The 17,179-nt window shown below is 40.8% G+C and overlaps 1 protein-coding gene across 1 annotated transcript in view; it reads right to left on the reverse strand.

The window, feature by feature from the left end:
• Positions 1-502: 502 nt before the first annotated feature.
• ece2a (endothelin converting enzyme 2a) overlaps positions 503-17,179 on the reverse strand; it is a 78,007-nt gene continuing 61,330 nt past the window's right edge. Inside the window, exon 4 of the mRNA XM_044369214.1 lies at positions 503-1,724. Coding sequence (XP_044225149.1) covers positions 1,434-1,724 — 291 coding nt within the window. The 3' untranslated portion in view covers positions 503-1,433. The remainder of the gene's footprint in view (positions 1,725-17,179) is intronic.

The following is a 17,179-nucleotide window of genomic DNA, read 5'->3' on the forward strand; positions in this document are numbered from 1 at the left end:
TTTTCCAAGTCTTAAAAATAGGCGGTAATTAGATCTCAGTGGAGAATTAAAAATAAATGATTTCTACTTTATTAATGTGGTCCCCCCTCCAGTCACCAGCCTTCCTGCCTGTCTGCACGCCTGAATCTCTCTCCCTTTCTGGTCTATATTTAAGCAGCAGAGAGCACAGCACCCAAGACTCATCTCGTTTCCTCAACAAATAACACGCAGGGTTAGCTGTTACTCCTGTGTATGTACATGTGTATGTGGACACACGCAGCGTCAGTGTGATTGGCAGGTCTGTCAAACACAGCATACCTCCATTAGCAGCTTTTGTCTGGAATCTAAAGCAGACATGGGACAGATACAGACAACCCCAACAGAAGGGGAGACTCTGATTGACATATTATTAGACTTTAACACTGACTATACATGCAGGCCAGCGTTGCTGTTATGTACACTGTCTAGACATGCTGGTTTGTTTTGCAAATTGCATAACACTGAGGATGTGGAGACAGAACAGTTAATGTATAATTGGTTTATGACTGATAAAAGTTTCTATCATGAACTTAACAAGAACAGAAGCTGACAGCAGCACAGAAAGAACGTCATGACCCAACTACAAATCATCAAATTGGCCATCAGAAAACATTGAGACTGTATAATCTATAAAACGATAAACATTTAAAACAATCTATATAAAACGTTTCATAACAATGTCCATGGTGGAAGATATGACAACATGGATTGTAAATATCTGTGGTTGTATTAGGCCACTGGATGCAACACTGCAAATTAATGAGCAGAACTCCTTTATGGCAATATTGGATAAAACAGACATTCCCATCCAGTTATCACATCAACAAATTGTTTCTGAATCAAATTTCTTATAAGGTTTTTAGTACAGCTGTAACATTTTGACATCCCTTTGACATCAAGGGTCAGACATTATAAAAATGTGTTGTTAAAACCTTGTAGCTGTATTTAACACATTACATTTTACACCAAATTTGGTGTGCCGGCAGCTTTTCCTTAAATTGTGTTGCCTTCTTGCACTTGATAAAATATTAGGATACACCAACCTAGTGGCTACCAACTGAGGGGTCGGGCCACTCAAATGAGACAATCCTATATGGAAAAAAATCCCTCTTTGGTTGGACTGCTCTGTCAAGATACAGTATATGGTGCTGTTGTAAAAATAATTCTACTGTAATACAAAATGTTATCCATATTTCCCACCCCTATTCGATGTTACCTCCACACCTAAATCCAGTGTAAAATAATTCCACAACAATTATTCAACACTGATGTCCATATGATCACATGAACCAGTACAAAATTAAAAACACATTACAAAATAACTGCAGTTCTGGTAAAGTCTTCTTTGTTTTTCTTAATTATACTATATGTATAAAATGCTGGGTAAAACATAGTTTTGCCATCAATGCCTCAGCCTACAAGTCAATATTAGACAGGAAGTCTTCCTTATCATCCTTCTGTGTTGTGGTGATTCTTGGAGGTGGGGATCTACTGTCCTCCAGTAGCTTCTTTTCCAGGGCTGCATCTTCTGGGCTCAGCTCCTCTCCTTTGGTCAATACATACACAAAATATTCAAAGCCTTCACCATAACTGTACTGTTTGATAGACCAGTTGTACTCGGTGCGAGCGTAGAGTCGTTTCCTGAAGAAGGGCTGGGCAAAGGTAACGGAGACAAACAATCCTCCAGGTTTCAAGCAGCGGCTAATCTGCGAGAAGAACAAATAAAGAGAAGAAGAAGAGTATTAGAAAACATTACCCAGGACCCATACCATTACAATTCCTGCAAACACCATCATTACCGGAAACCTGAGAAGCCAAAATCGTTGAAAAATGAGACTGTAAGCATCATTAGATTCCCATCCATAATCAGTTACATTTAGCTATATTTTGGGAATACAACAAAATTCACAAAATGCAAATTTCCTGTATAATAACATTGTTCTTATGGAGTTAATTGTTGAGATGTGGTAACAGTGCTAAGAACAGGCTCAACAGGGCAACAAGCACCAGCAGTCAGATGATTATTATTAAGATTTGGAAGAGCAGACTAAGACTAATCTAGGGGTTTATTTAAAACCTGTATAACAGGCTGACCACTCTTCTTTGCCCCATCTGTTATGAGAAATCAGCAGTTTCTTAGGTGACTATCATAGCCAAAGAAAAAGTTGTGATAAATCATAGTTTTCCCTTCAGATGGGAAAACTATGGCTGTTTTGTGGGAGAAGCAATCTTCTATACTAAATCCAAGTCGAGTTACAAAAAACAGTGCTTTTTCATGAAATACCTTTGGATTAAATTCCATCTACGTCATAGCTGGTCATTTGTATACATCTGTCAAAAACCTAAATCCCTCAAATCTGCATCTCTACAAACAGGCACATATGCATTGCATCGCTGTCAGATGGAGCAGACCTTAAGCCACCAAGCTTTTCAGTCCGCAGTGCTGTCTGTTCAGCCATGCAGTCTGATAACATGGTGTGACAGCACGAAAACGATGAGGTTCCCTCCATATGAATAATTGTTGTTCTGGGGGTCCATCAACATTCTAGTGTGTTGATGCTTCATGTGAGATACATGTGTGCAGGGCTCAAGCAAACAGGAGTAGACACACGGACACACCAGAGAGGAGAAGTGAAACAAACACAGGCATGCACAGACACATTTAGCTAGACATGCTGGGAGGTTCTCCAGAGACAGAAGTGTGTGTGGGAGTGAAGAGACAGAATCTGCAGAACTGAGCAGTGAGCAAAAAACTTTTTGGCCCTTTGATACAACAAGCATGTCACTGGAGTCAACACATTGTCACAATACATTGCTAGAGTGTGATTACAGGCATACAGTAGATCTAATGGAACAAGTTGATATAAACCTGCTAATAGCTCATTTTCAGAGGTGTGGACTTGAGTCAAATAACATGGATTTGTGTCAGACTCAAATCATGAATCTGATATCTCTGGACTTGACAAAATCAAAAAATACTTGAAACTTGAATTCAAAACACCTGAGATGTGACTTTACTTGGATTTTAGTGTATTGACTTGAGATGACTTGATATCCTTGACACCAAATGATTAAAAAATAATCTCATAGAGCTGCAACGATTAGTTGATTAATCAATTAGTTGCCAACTATTCAATTAATGACAAACTATTTTGATAACTGATTAATCATTTTAAGTCATTTTTTAAGAAAAAAAAAGTCCAAATTCTCTGATTCCAGCTTCTTAGATGTGAATATTTTCTGGTTTCTTTAGTCCTCTGCGACAGTAAATTAATTATTTTTGGGTTGAGGACACAACAAGACATTTGAAGATGTCACCTTGGGCTTTAGGAAACAACGATTGACTGATTTTCACCATTTTCTGACATTATATAGACCAAACAACTAATTGATTGATTGATCGACAGATTAATCGATAATGAAAATAATCATTAGTTGCAGCTCTATGATGTGATAAGAGTGTGGACTTTTATAACACAAGTCTGTTGTCAGGAGAATGACAACAGATAAACTTTGAATCCTTTTGTCACCAACTAACTAACTCAAGCATGGCGTGCTTGGTGTGCAAAAACTTCTTCACCAACTTCTTTTGACATTTGAGGCTTCACAAGGAACAGTAAGTTCAGGCTAATGATGTTCTCTGCCAGCTGTGGCTTTAGCTAACATAAGCTACAAGCTAGTGTTGACTACTTTTCAAACATACATGAACCACAGTTGGCCTGTTTAGCTATCTGTCATTAGTGGCTAGCAATAAGGTAGCCCAACATTGTAACTGTCCCTAATTCTGTGATGACTTACTTAGGACCTGAAAAACAAAGTTTAATACTTGGACTTGTTGGCCTTTGCTTCATAGGACATGCTTCATGTTCAATTATGGAAAATATAAAACATTTAAAATATTAAGCCATCCACTGATAAGGATCATTAGTATGTTAGCTCTGGAAAAAGCTTGTAGTAGAACTGTAAGTTTGATTAAAATGACAAATCAACACTACATGGACATCAAATGTTTTACGGCATCAGTTAACCAACTATAAACATCAACATACAAACAAAAAACTGTTGCAGAGACATACAGAAGTGACAAAATCTTCATAACATTTATAATACCATTTTGCTCAGCTAATTCATGAAGTCCTACGTCATATACTGTATATACACACAGTATATGGATGTATAGTGAGAGGTTTTTGCATGGTCTCTGTGGATGGCTCCATGCCTGGGATTTGAAAGCATATAGGAGCTGGTGCAGGCTCACGTGTGACTGTCATGAAAGCTGGGATGGTACTGTCATGCAGCCAGGACAGAGTAGTTGTGGTCGCTACAGTAAGCTGTGGCAGAGCACTGTGGCTCCCCCCTATACTGTACTGGGGTCCTCGGAGAGAAGAGTCGCTCTGAGATGAGCACGTGTATCCTGCTCTTCTAACATGATTCATCTCCACCAGCAAGCAGCCCGAACATGAATTATTCACTCTCCACTGTGACACGGAGAAAAAGCGAGAGGAAGGGTGGATGGGTCCTTCCATATGGGGTAAAATTAGTAACATAATGCACAGATAATAACGCAAGGAGGGTAGGGGGATGTAGTTTAGGAAGGATATGATAAAAAATGGCAGAGAGGTCAAAGTAGAGGCATTGGATTACATATTTTTTCAAAACCTTGCCTTCTTAAATGTTCCTCAACCAGAATCTCTGGACTTGGATGCTGTGTGAAAACACACAATCATCGGGGAGAAATGTAATGGCCAATACTGTACCTCTTCAGGGCAACATGTTGCTTATGCATTTGTAATAATGAGTGCAGAAGTACATTTGCAGATCAGTTATTTTAAAAGGAACACTCCACATCTGAGACAGCATATTTCCAAAAATATTGAAGATATTGTGTCCAGTATAGAGATTCAGTCCACAATATGTTTGCAGGCAACTGCCCTGTGCTACATGGGACTTTCAGTCAGTGTGCTGTTAGACCACACTATTAATTACACAAGATACAACATTTATACTGTATAAAACAGTGTGTTGCTGTTGCTGAAAGGCATATTGATTTGCTTTTGACAGAGCTACGCTAACTGTTGCCTTACCTCGAGTGTTTGTGCTGAAGTAGCCTAAACAAGTAGAAGACCGCTCTCTCTAGTTGATTAATTTGATATTCTTCTTATCAGTCACTGGGTAAGACTGCAAAGAAGCGTAATCTTTCTCAAAATATTACAGCATTCCTTAAAGCTGCAATCATCAATTTTTGTTCACTATGGAGCAGAAAACCACCAAAACAAAGTCACCACATATCACTGGCTTGTACAGTTGTCGTGGCAAACATTTTGTCTACTTTCACATCAAGCAGACATGGAGCAACATTATTACTAATTTGGAATCATGTTTCTGGCCACCTGATGAATGGTGTACACCCAGTGTTCACTCTCCCTTTACTTCTGGTTTGGTCTAAACCATTTCTTGGGAAAAATGTTTGTCTTAAGGTGTTTTTTTACATTGTCCAGCAGCCACTTGCTAATTTTGTCTGCCAGCCATTTAGCGCTGTGCAGATAGTGAACAGGGGGTTTATCAGAGATTCTGTGCTTGAAACAGTTGAGGTTGAATCACTGAACCACTCCCCAGTAAATATGTGGACTGTAAAATCAAAACAATGAGCTAAAAGAGGCTACACAGAGACAGATGTTCATTCTCTATGATTTCTGTGCTGAGTGTTATGTTAATATCAAAAATATTGGCTAATGCAGGTTTGAAACTAACACAGCAACTATGATAAAGGGGAACATATTGCCTTTTACCTGAAAAAACCCCCAACAGAACCATCAGTTTCCTCACCAGTCAGATTACTGGAACTGAAAGTTGAAGTTCAGGTGGAGCCCTCCAGAGACTTTAATGAATGAGTCAACATCCTGACTTCACCCCTTCAGACATTATTCATGGCACTGAGACGTATGGGTGCACACCCTGTGCCTCTGCCGTGTAACTCCAGAGCCTTATGTCACAGGTGAATGGAGGACTGACGTCACTGCAACCCAAGACGACACTGAACTACTGTATAGTAAACAAGTCAGCTATAACCGTGACTTGCTTGATAGCTTTGTTGGCAGCTAGAGGACAGCTTGAACGATAAATAAATTCAGTGATGTTTTGGACCATTTTACACATAATCACACATCGTATTACTCCCTCCCACTGTACGTCTTTGCAGGATACATTACTGACCCAGATTCTTACACTCAGCATGGGTATGAGTGTATATACAGGAAATCCTTAGAAGAGGAAGATGATGCATTGAGTATGGTGATTCATATTTATACACATTCTGTATGTATAACAACACGTGCACAACCACAACAACTCCGGCAGTTATGTACTGTAAATCATCCACCCACGCGTCAGAGTAGTGGTATTATTAAGATAAAGGCTCAACAGTGGCAGGTCTGTTCAGATGTGATGTGGTGCTCACAATTCTACAGATGAACGAGTGTATTAGTTAAAAAATACAGAGGTCATTCATCAGGACATACAGATATGCTGCAGTACATCTACACATAAGACACACACAGTGTTTCATGTGGTTATCTTCCGAAGCAACAGGTGGCTGAGGGCTCACTCACTGGGTGTTACATCCAAACACTGGAGTAAGGAAGCAGCATCCCTAAAACACCGAGTCAGTTTTCAGCCCATCCACTCGCAGTCAGACAATCTGTAAGCTGATCCTAAGTGGGCCACAGGGCTTCTCCAAGAGAAGAGAGGAAACCACTCTGTTAGCGCCCATCTTCACACACTGACTCTCGACTGAAACGATTCCCCAACATGCACACTCCACATGCACAACATGGTTTTCTCAGACACACACACACACACACACACACAGCATCATGGTCCCTCCTGAATTATTCAGTGTGGTGGTAGAAGCTTGTGTCTAAGTGACCTGTCTTGAGTGTAGTACAACAAAGAGGTAATATGAGATCTGAGTTAAATTCCCCATGAGAAATCCCAGGTAATCCCACAGACATTTTTAGATGTTTTCCAACATTGTAACATCAATCATAATACTGATATTCAGCCAGAATTATGCTATTGCTAAATCTTTCTTCCCTGATTTCTCTCCACAGGGAGATACAGCAGCATGGCTATGTCAGATACACATTAGTGTCCCTGGAGATAAGCATTCAGTGTCTGTCAGTGTTCAAAGACACCTCCACAGGGTGAATGAACTGCTGACACAGGGGCTTGAACCTGGGTCCTAGTATGGATGACCAGTGTTCTCCCTTCTCATACAGCTTCCAATTTATTGTGTTCAACAGAAATGCTACACTGACCACACTGAAAATGTTTAATTTCACTCAACAAATCAAAGTGATGATGCCACATTATGACAAGCTGCATATGCATTTTTGGCTTTAGGTGCAGCTAAAAAAACATCTAAAGCAGTGGTTCCCAAATCTCCCTCAGACATCAGGTCATCCTCCACACATAGAACAACTTCACACCTATTCAGTTTATGTCCATCCATCTATTCCACCTGCCAGTGGATTCAAACTCAGGACCTTCTTGCTGTGAGGAAATGATGCTAACTACTTTGCTACCCTTCAATTTAATTTTATTACATAAAATAAAAAAATAAAAAACAACATTAAAAAAAACAAAACATAAATTGCACTACCATAGAAGTTCATTCCAGGCTTACTCCGGTTACATAAACTCTGTTGGGAACCACTTATCTAAAGTTTTAATTTTACCTTTCTCCATGTGGCTTTTCTGCGAATTATCAGAACATTGTCTAGCCCTTTTGTGATCACGCAGATAAGACTTTGTTTGGTAGACATGGCCCAAACAATCTCTGTATTGGGAGAAACAGATGAACTTGTCTAAACCTTTGAAATATTAACTTTGTATATGTCAATTCAGGTCCCTGCCTGACCTTTCCGCATTAGTCTGTGAGAAGATAAGCTGTCGATCCAAGGAGAATGACATTTCATCTACTCTGTAGCCTCTCTTCCTCCAGGTGTGTATCCTCAATTTCTCCCATTCACTGCTTTGTCTTCCTGTCCTCACTGAGCCACAATATAACAGCTCATCCTTTGTTATCTCCATTCATTCCTTCTTCTCTGAGCTCTGGTTTGCCTAAAGATACTGTACATGAGATAACTGATTCTCTGTGGTGGTCAGATGAGGACAGGATGGCGTGTGGCCACATCTGCCACTGTGATTTCACTCTGCAGGACCTTAAGGTTACATAATCGGGGTTCATCTGAGATTGAAAAGGTATGTCTGCGGCTCCTGAGGCAGTGAACACACTCACTGTCATCCTTATCAATTCTCTTGCAACAAAACCAATATGTCAGATGATTTGTGATGGCTGTCCACATCTTAGACAGTTTAGGGTTGAAATGTTCAAAATAAAAAACTATACATGAGGAATTATCTAAGCAGGAGAAACTGTGAAACCGTTTGACACTCTGCTTTATCTTGTTTCTCCGTGTTTGTTATAAGCAAACTTCATCCACTATTACATAATACTTCCTTATGGTTATTTTATGATAAGTCTTTAATTTGGTAGATTGAATTGTTTAGATAAGGGGAACAGCAATAATGTCACGGAGGGGGGGTGATGGTCTGACTTATTATTAGCCACTGATACAACACACTTGAGAGATACCAGGGAGCAACTGTGGAGATGTTGAGTTGAGCCACGCCAGGATGATCCAAAAATGGATGCTGCAAAGCTGCAATTTAGTTACAAAAGCCACAAAGGCTATGGCAGAAAACAAATTACATTCAATTTGAAGAAACCAAAAGAAACCTTTTGTAATGATAAAATCCTGAAGCGCCCAACGCATCAAATAAAAACTTGCTGTGATCAGACACCACAATATAAACCCAATAACAGCCTAACTCAATGAATGTGAAAATCAGCATTGGTGCGACAATAGTTCGTTTTATCCCATGTAGTGTCACTGTGAAAGACAAAGCATCTGGTACACTTCACAATGTCAAGTCAGGAGGAACAATGTTACCCATGATACACTCCTTGGAGTCCAGGATTTGGTCTGCCATGTCTGTCAGCCAAGTCACATGACGACAAATTCACGAGGATGACCTAATCTAACCATCTTAAACAAAGAAAGAGACAAAATATTGTGTAGTCTGATCCTGTGATTAAATGTCCTCTTTCCAAAACTTTGTGAAAAGGACAGCTACTAAAAAGTTTTCAATGTCTTTGTTTGTCTGTTCTGAACAGATGAAGGAGGCTGTGGTATGGGGCAAGCAGAGGTGGATCCTCTGAGTGCGTGTGTGTGTGTGTGTGTGTGTGTGTGTGTGTGTGTGTGTGTGTGTGTTTGCATGCACTTTTCCCTCTGTGGGTTAGGCAGAGCTGATCAGTGGGTAGAGACAACAACAGAGTACTATCTCTGGACAGCAGACCTGTACGGACAAAAAGCTACTGTCTCCTTTAGAGATACTGTGCACACACTCACACATACAGACAAAACATACATGCACGCACACTTGTGCACGTAAACGGACACGCATGGGAAGGTAGGTATGTCCATACAGCTCTCAGTCGTGCACAGACACACACATACTTGAACTGGGACAGAGTGAAAAGCAGGGAGGAGGTGCACTTTTTATTTAGGTCATATTTTCATATCATACTTTATAATTTCCCTCCCATCCTCTCTGTGGTTGTTTACTGGTCTCATGTAGCTCCGCAGACCCCCACCTTCCCTGAAGGAACGTGCATTTTGAAATCCACTGCCTCTCTTCCTTTTCATTTTACCTCACCCATAGCCTGCAGCCAGGCATGTGGATGGCAAAAACGTGTAAACGTCTCGAGGAAACAAGAGAGTGGGTAAGGGGAACGTGGCGGGAAGGACGGAGGAGAGAGAGACTAAAGATAGGAGGGGAGGGGGGTGAGAGAATGAGGTCTCAACGTCGGTCTCCTTACAAAGCAGATCTGCTCTTCTGCTCTTCCCTCCAGGGGCGCAACAGCCTGCTTTGTTTGCTTCATCCCTCCATCCCTGTTTTATCTCTTCTCTTTCTCCTCTTCTTTCTCCAAGCTTCTTCCTTCGAAGAGCCAAATCTGCAAATGCTACAAGGCACCATCTGCCCCGAAGACGCTTGATTTTGTGTGTGCACAAGTATGAATCTGCCTGAGCGACTGGGCTGTTGCTGCACAAGCAAAGCGTCTTCCTCAGGATCAATGGAAATGTGAAAAAGTGACACAAAAACTGAAATTCATTCCAAAATTGATTTCATATAATAGCAGGTTTTGATAAGTCTATGTGCACCATTATGCACAAGAACAAAACAACACCATAAACATGCATCATTTTGATCACACGTTAATTTATACAGACCCACATTCCCCTTGGAAGACTTGCAGTACTTGGCACAGTGATGGATAACAGGGGAAACGTGAGAGGAGCACAGTGTTGGATTGCCCCTCCACCCTCCCAACCCCTGCCTCCTCCATTCTGCCCACCCACCTTTCCTCCCCCAAATTTCCTCTCCGCTACCCTCCTGTCCTCCCCTCTCCTCACCCAGCTCACACCCCATCTCCTCCGCCCACCCACTGCATGGATAAATTATACATCAGAGACCTTCCCTCCTTTTTCTCTCTGCTCCCTCAACATCTATGCACCCTTGCTTTGCTGAGACAAAAATATTGCTTGTATGTGTGTGTGTGCGTGTACATATAAATTGTGATTATCTCTGCATTGCTAAAAAGCTGACACTGATTCAAAATGGAGATTTCTAATCATCTTCCCGTATATTTATTCTGATGTAAATGTGAGTGCAAGCTGTGTGAGCTTGTCTGCAATGTGTGCTGTGAAGGCTTGGGCTGCCGTAGGAAGACAACAACATCCAGCCTTTCAAGTAGGCGCATCCCTCCCTCTCGCACTGCACGTTGCCATGGAGACTAAAGTTTAGCACTGGTCACGGTAACGTATGTAGGTCAGAACGGGACACCTCTCAAAACAAAAACACCAGGCAGCGGAACAGCGAAACTTGTGCCTTCATTAGGTGAGGAGAACACCAGAAAGTCTGAATAATGCTGATGTGCAAAATGGCTCAAACAACACAAAACTACACTGAATACTTACAGTTGAAATACAACATTTCACCGGGATTTGCGGCTCTTTCACTCTGCCGAGAAGTGTCAGAAAAGTCTTTCTCAGCAGCCTAATTAGTGGGCTGACTTTAGGTGAACATAAAAGTTGAGTGAAGAAAAGGAATGACTATTTTTCAACAATAAATGCAGCTCTAAACTGGGTCACTGCGGATGTGTTTACAAAGCGCAGCTCGAAGAAAACTGAAAGCTTTGGCTTGGTCATTTCCCTTAAAATGAGGGAAACTCTTGTCTTAAGGCAAATTTTCAAAATTGTACCCATGCTGTTAGAAGTAATATCAGTGTGTGTGTGTGTGTGTGTGTGTTGTGTGCCCGTACGAGTGCGTGGACCTCTGTCAAACCGATCAGCATCTTTGCATTCAGCCACCACATTCTCCCCTCGTGGCAATCTGGCACGCCAAGCTAAAATTAAAACCTCCCTTTCTTCCCCTTTTCATCAAAAATAACCGTCTCTGGCTTTTATCTCTCCTTTCTTCTTTATCTCTCCCACTCCCTCTCACTGCCTCCTCACCCTCTCTGCCTTTCCCTTTCCATTGGGGACCAGGCAGAGGTTTGCTTTAACTACTGAACTACTTTTCATACCAGCGGAGAAAGACACAGACACACTTCACACACCCACACTCGCCCACTGTCACGCTCCCAGCATCCCTGCACTGCCTTTCATGACTATACTCCCCAGTGTGCATGTGTGTGTATGTGTGTGTATGTGTGTGTGTGTGTGAGCATTTACTTGTGTTTAACTCTGTAAAGACTTCTCTTAATATGTATGCAAAAAAAAAAAAAAAAGCAAAATGAATCAAGCAATTTTTGCTATTCTTGATGCAGTATGATGAAAAAATGATGCAGACTTTGTGAAAAACTTGGTTGGGAAGGCACGGAGTCAGCGAATGTGTAATTAATAAACTCATCTGCTTTTCAGAGCGGTTCAACAAATCGTTAAAACTCAGAGGAATATGAACCGCAGAAAAACTAGAGCAAAACGTGAGCGGCTGATACAGTGACACGTTTGGCTTAGAAGCAGGCAGCGTAGAAGGAGGGAGGGTGTTTCCCTCTTTCTGGCTCACTCCCTTTCTTTCACTCTGAGCCTCTGTTTTCTCAGTCTCTAAATCTGACGCTACCTTTTAAAGCCCGGGATACTTTTACACTTATCAAGCCCTCACTTCCACTTATATGTAATTATCCATTAAGTTCTTGTGGGTAGACTTGCATCAGCAGCGGCTGGGTAATTAGTTTATTGTAGCCATTCTCTTTTTAGCAACACTTACAGCTTACTTTCTAAACAGCTGCTAATGCATTAGGCTGCTATAGCCATAAACTGTCACACATCTTCTCCTTCTTCTCTGGACATAAATTAAAGTATTTTAGCACATCAATCGACAGAGAGAGATATCAAGAGCCAAAACAGAAACAACTACCTCAATTAGGTCTTATAATTTGAAGTGCCTTTCTGTCCTTTTTATTGGCGAGCCAGAGATAAAGAGTTTGGCAGCAGCTGGAGAAGCAGGGAGACACAGCAAGAGAAGCAGAGAAGTAAAATGGGCCAGTGTGCCTGGCTGCTGAAAGGGTCTCCCGCGGGACGGGGAAGGGGGGACAGGACTAGCCCGGTGGAGGTTCCAGCAGCACACTAACACAGTCCAGCTCATTCAGTAGGCCAGTAGCACAGGAAAGATATAAAATGTGATATTACACAATATCGGCACCTGTATCACTTCAATATTTCTGAGGAAGCTCTGAACAAACAATTAACGGTTACTCTGATGGTGCTTGATGACCTATATTAGTCTCTCTTTAGCTTTTTTGCCTACATAACTTTGTTTTCAACATCAGTAAACATTACAAGAAATGTCCAACCCTCATTGTAGTATTGATTATAATGGCACCCAGTGTTTCCTTTAAAGCTGGCACTTCTTCAATAAAATTAAAACTATTCATGTTTTCACATTCAAATTATCATTTGAACATGGGAAAATAATACATTTTTGATCTGTAAACATCTTTTCAAATTGAACATTCTTGTTCATCTGTTTGACAACTTTATAAAACAAGATTCAGTTTTCCATCTTTCCCAGCCACTTCAGTGTCACTTGGTGATAGAAAACGTATCGACCAATGTTCCAGGCCCTTAAAGGCTCTTCCCCCACAGGTCTCAACCCACTAGAGATCTCCCAGTGACTCATCTTACACAAAAGCACAAGTGCGTCTTCTTTGCTTTCCCTCTGTGACTCAACTAATCAAAAAAATCATCTAGGAGCTTTTGATCCAGCTTGGTATTATAGAGAGACCCATTTACTCATTTGTCTCAACTGTCTTTACCTTTCTCAGTTTCCCTCTGAAGAGGGGAGAGAGCGGAGGAGCAAAGGTTGACTCAGATCCAATGAGCCCGCTGAGGAAAACCAATTCATTTAACATGGTACTTGTCAGAGAAATAACAGTAATGGGTCAATTTATCATGTTTTTCTAGAGGACACTGGTGCATTTACTCTGTCCTTCACTGGTTCACGCACTGTACTGATTTCTTTTCAAACCTCACAGACCACAACATGAATCCTCAAGATGAGAAAAGAGTGTAGACAGACGGTTCTTTAGTGTCAGTTTGTTTGCTGTATACGAGTTGTTCTGGATAACAGTAACACACATTTACAGTGAGGGATTTTAGAAAAAAGGAGAAGTAGAAAACACTAGTGCACAGCACAGGAATGCTGTGGACGTAGGCAGGCCAGTTTCCATAACAACCTGAAAAAAAGATATATAGAAAAAAAAACCCCGAAACAACTTAATTTAATTTATTCTTGAAGTTTGGGAGTCTGCTCATGTCTTTGAGCTGTTGATATACATAAAATATATCTGCAGCCTAAGTTAATTTTTCCTAAAGCAAAAAAGTGATGCTAACTTTTGTCACTATCTGAATGTTCTCACAATGACTGCACTTAAATTTGTTGCTGCCTCATCAGTCCTGTTAGAGTAAAGAGCCTGTGGACAGTCCTCCATTCAGAAGTAATGTAACATCAGCCATCTGAGTAATCTGAGCCATTTGAGTCCTTTTTGGGAACTTAATCCCTAAATGTTTTAAGCAAAGCCCCAAATATTTTTAACAGTGCATATTTCTGTGGCCAGGACCTGTGTGTGCTAGAAGACAGAAGGAGCCAATTAGTGTCAAGCTTTTCTTTGAACAGCATGGAGTCATTCGGGACTTACTGTACCACAGGCTCTGTTCATAACAGAATGATAAAGGCAGTGACCCGTGCAGTGTTCTGTAAACTAAACTTTAAGAAATATCAATGTTTCGGTGCTTGATGACTTGCTGTGTAACACAAACTACATGACAGGAGTTGGTCATATTTACAGGTACTATTTGTGATTTATCTGTGACTATTTTTCAGAAGTTGGCATTTACAGCAATGAGAACTTGATAAATTTTGATCAATAAGTATAATTTAGGTAATTTAGCATTAAAACAAAAATAATCAACCTATACTGTTGCATGATAATGCAGTTGAAATGGCAGACTGGTTTTAAAAGCCTCCGATGAGTTACCTCCAAACAATAATGTAACTTTGACAAAATTAATGCAGACATTTAATAATATTATCACATTTGTGAACTCCAGTTCAGGAGTTTGACAATTGATTTTGATGCTGCACTAAAATAAATGGAAAGCAGTGATTGCCTGTAAAGTCTAAAACACTATAATATAGTTTGCAAGGTGGTCAGCAGTTATATAAAATATTCATGATTTATAGTGAATAACCTAAAACACGCAAGTCACTGGTCATTTAAGGAAAAAAAGTGCATTCAACTGTTTAAATTTAGAGATATCAGAGAATATGTCCTAACATCCCAAACTGTACAACAATCTGGAATAAGTCTCAGGTTGTCTTTCAATCTTAATATTGTCCCTGAAACTGCAATAATCCCTCAATGCAGTAAAGACAGCAGTGCTTTTTTTTTACTGTTACAACTTACAAAATTATAAAAATTAGCTTATTCTAGAGCTAGCAGCTCTTCACACAAAGCCACACCAAGACTCATTAAATACCAGATCATAAAACTGTTCTTTAACTACGCAGCTACTGTCTCATTATACAGTAAGAAGACCAGGCGAGTGTTAGAGCCTTCACAGTCAAGCAGTCATAGCTGCAGACTCAGGGGAACAAGTGATGGGTTCGAGCCCAGTGTAGTGTGACTATACTGTGTGTGAGGGAGGAGAGGAGCTACTGGATCCACATTAAAGCTGTGATGACTACAGAGAGAGAGAAAGAGAGACAGAGAGAGAGAGAGAGAGAAAGAGAAAGAGAAAGAGAAAGAGAGAGAGAGAGAGAGAGAAGCAGAAAATGGTGGTTGAATGAGTGAAACTGAAGTGACGGAGGAATAAGTGGAGCTGAAGAGAAAGGCCACCAATTTCATCTTAAAAGTTACTTCGCATTGCACCCACATGGGTGTTTCTACTTGAGACCTCTATTAAATCTGTTACCGTGATGGTGCCCCCTTGTTCTACATAATTTCGATTTTTAATTTCGATTGTTCCGCAACCCACCGTAAGCTGGAGTCCTTATTTCAATACAGCAAATCAAATCTTGCATACAGCAATAACGTGGAGTTTGATCATAGGCAGAGCACACGGTCACACCAAGCCTGACAGCATCCTGCTACAAAACACAGGAGCCACAGACTCTGAACAACAACCCACATTACTCTTGTTCTTATCTAACTTACAAACATGAACACACACCTTGTCCTGCACCTTAGCTTGTTGAATGAGCCACCAAACAAACATTCACTGGGGAAAAGTCTACCACTAATGTAAGTCAGGAGGCTAGGCTAATTAGCTGCTCATCTGCAGCACATTAAAGAGAATGTTACCTGCAAATGTCACTTCATTCCCGTTAGATGCTGGTTTGGTCATTGCTCTTCAAAATCCCTGTTAACAACACATCGTCTGTCCATGACTTGTAGCTACAACAGTTTGTTTACTTTGTTTCTGTTCTGTGCAGTGTAACACCGGTAGCCTGCCAGCTAATGTCAATCAAACAAGCCTCCGAAACACCCCCACCCTCCCACCTCCAGCCAGCTGAGACAAAAAGAAGCATTTATGACATCTCCCCAAAGACCTTTTTTCTTCATTCTAATAATACAAAACTATTAACAATACATTATTACATTATTATTTTTGACTGCAAACAGAGATAATTAAATGTGATTTAAGTTGAACTTTAAGATATAATGTGCCCTATAGCAGGTCATAACACTAACTCAGAGCACAACTACACCACACACACACAATATTTTAACATTGGCTCACACGCAAGAGAGACTAACACCAAAAAAAACAACCACAATGCAAAAGCCAATTAACAGATACTCTCTGTCAATAGTGCTGTTGTAGTGAGATGTACTGTACCTGGCATGTGGCCAATGAGGGAGTCAGCGAACAGAGTCTGCCCCGAGGCAAACAACAATTCCTGGAGGGTGGGAGACTCCAAAAGAGAGTTGGCTCCGTTCTGACACCTCATACTGATAGCTCTCCTGGCAATGTCAAACCATACAGTACAACCCAAAGTTCTAACAGTTCAGGGGACTGCAGGCAGCTTCAGTACAAATCACACTGTGCTGGTGTCATTAAAGAAGTCTGGGATGATTATTCATATCATGCCAAGAAGGCTAGATAGGTGGATGAAGTTGGTGGAGCATGGCAGAGTGGGGTGGATTTCCTACACTGATCGACTGACAGACTGCTGGGCTGTTGTGGCTCTTAAGTGTTTTCTTACTTCCACCTTGTTGGACTGGACTCCCACAGTGAGTAGAGTAGCAGTAACTGTAGGAGTTGATGTTGAAGTGACTGGAGTGAGACTGAGTCACCAGCAATGAGGCTTTAATCCACATTTAACAGTCAGAGGAATTCCTCGACTGTTGTACAGCAGCATCAGGACTGACGGTGCGAGATGAAAAAAGTTAGCCGATTCCAAATGTTGGTTGATTTAACTTAGGTGTGCAAAGTTTTTAAGAACAAGTTATTGTACTCTGATTTTGTACAGG

This window comes from Thunnus albacares, chromosome 12, assembly GCF_914725855.1.
Source record: "Thunnus albacares chromosome 12, fThuAlb1.1, whole genome shotgun sequence".
Classification (NCBI taxonomy): Eukaryota; Metazoa; Chordata; class Actinopteri; order Scombriformes; family Scombridae; genus Thunnus; species Thunnus albacares.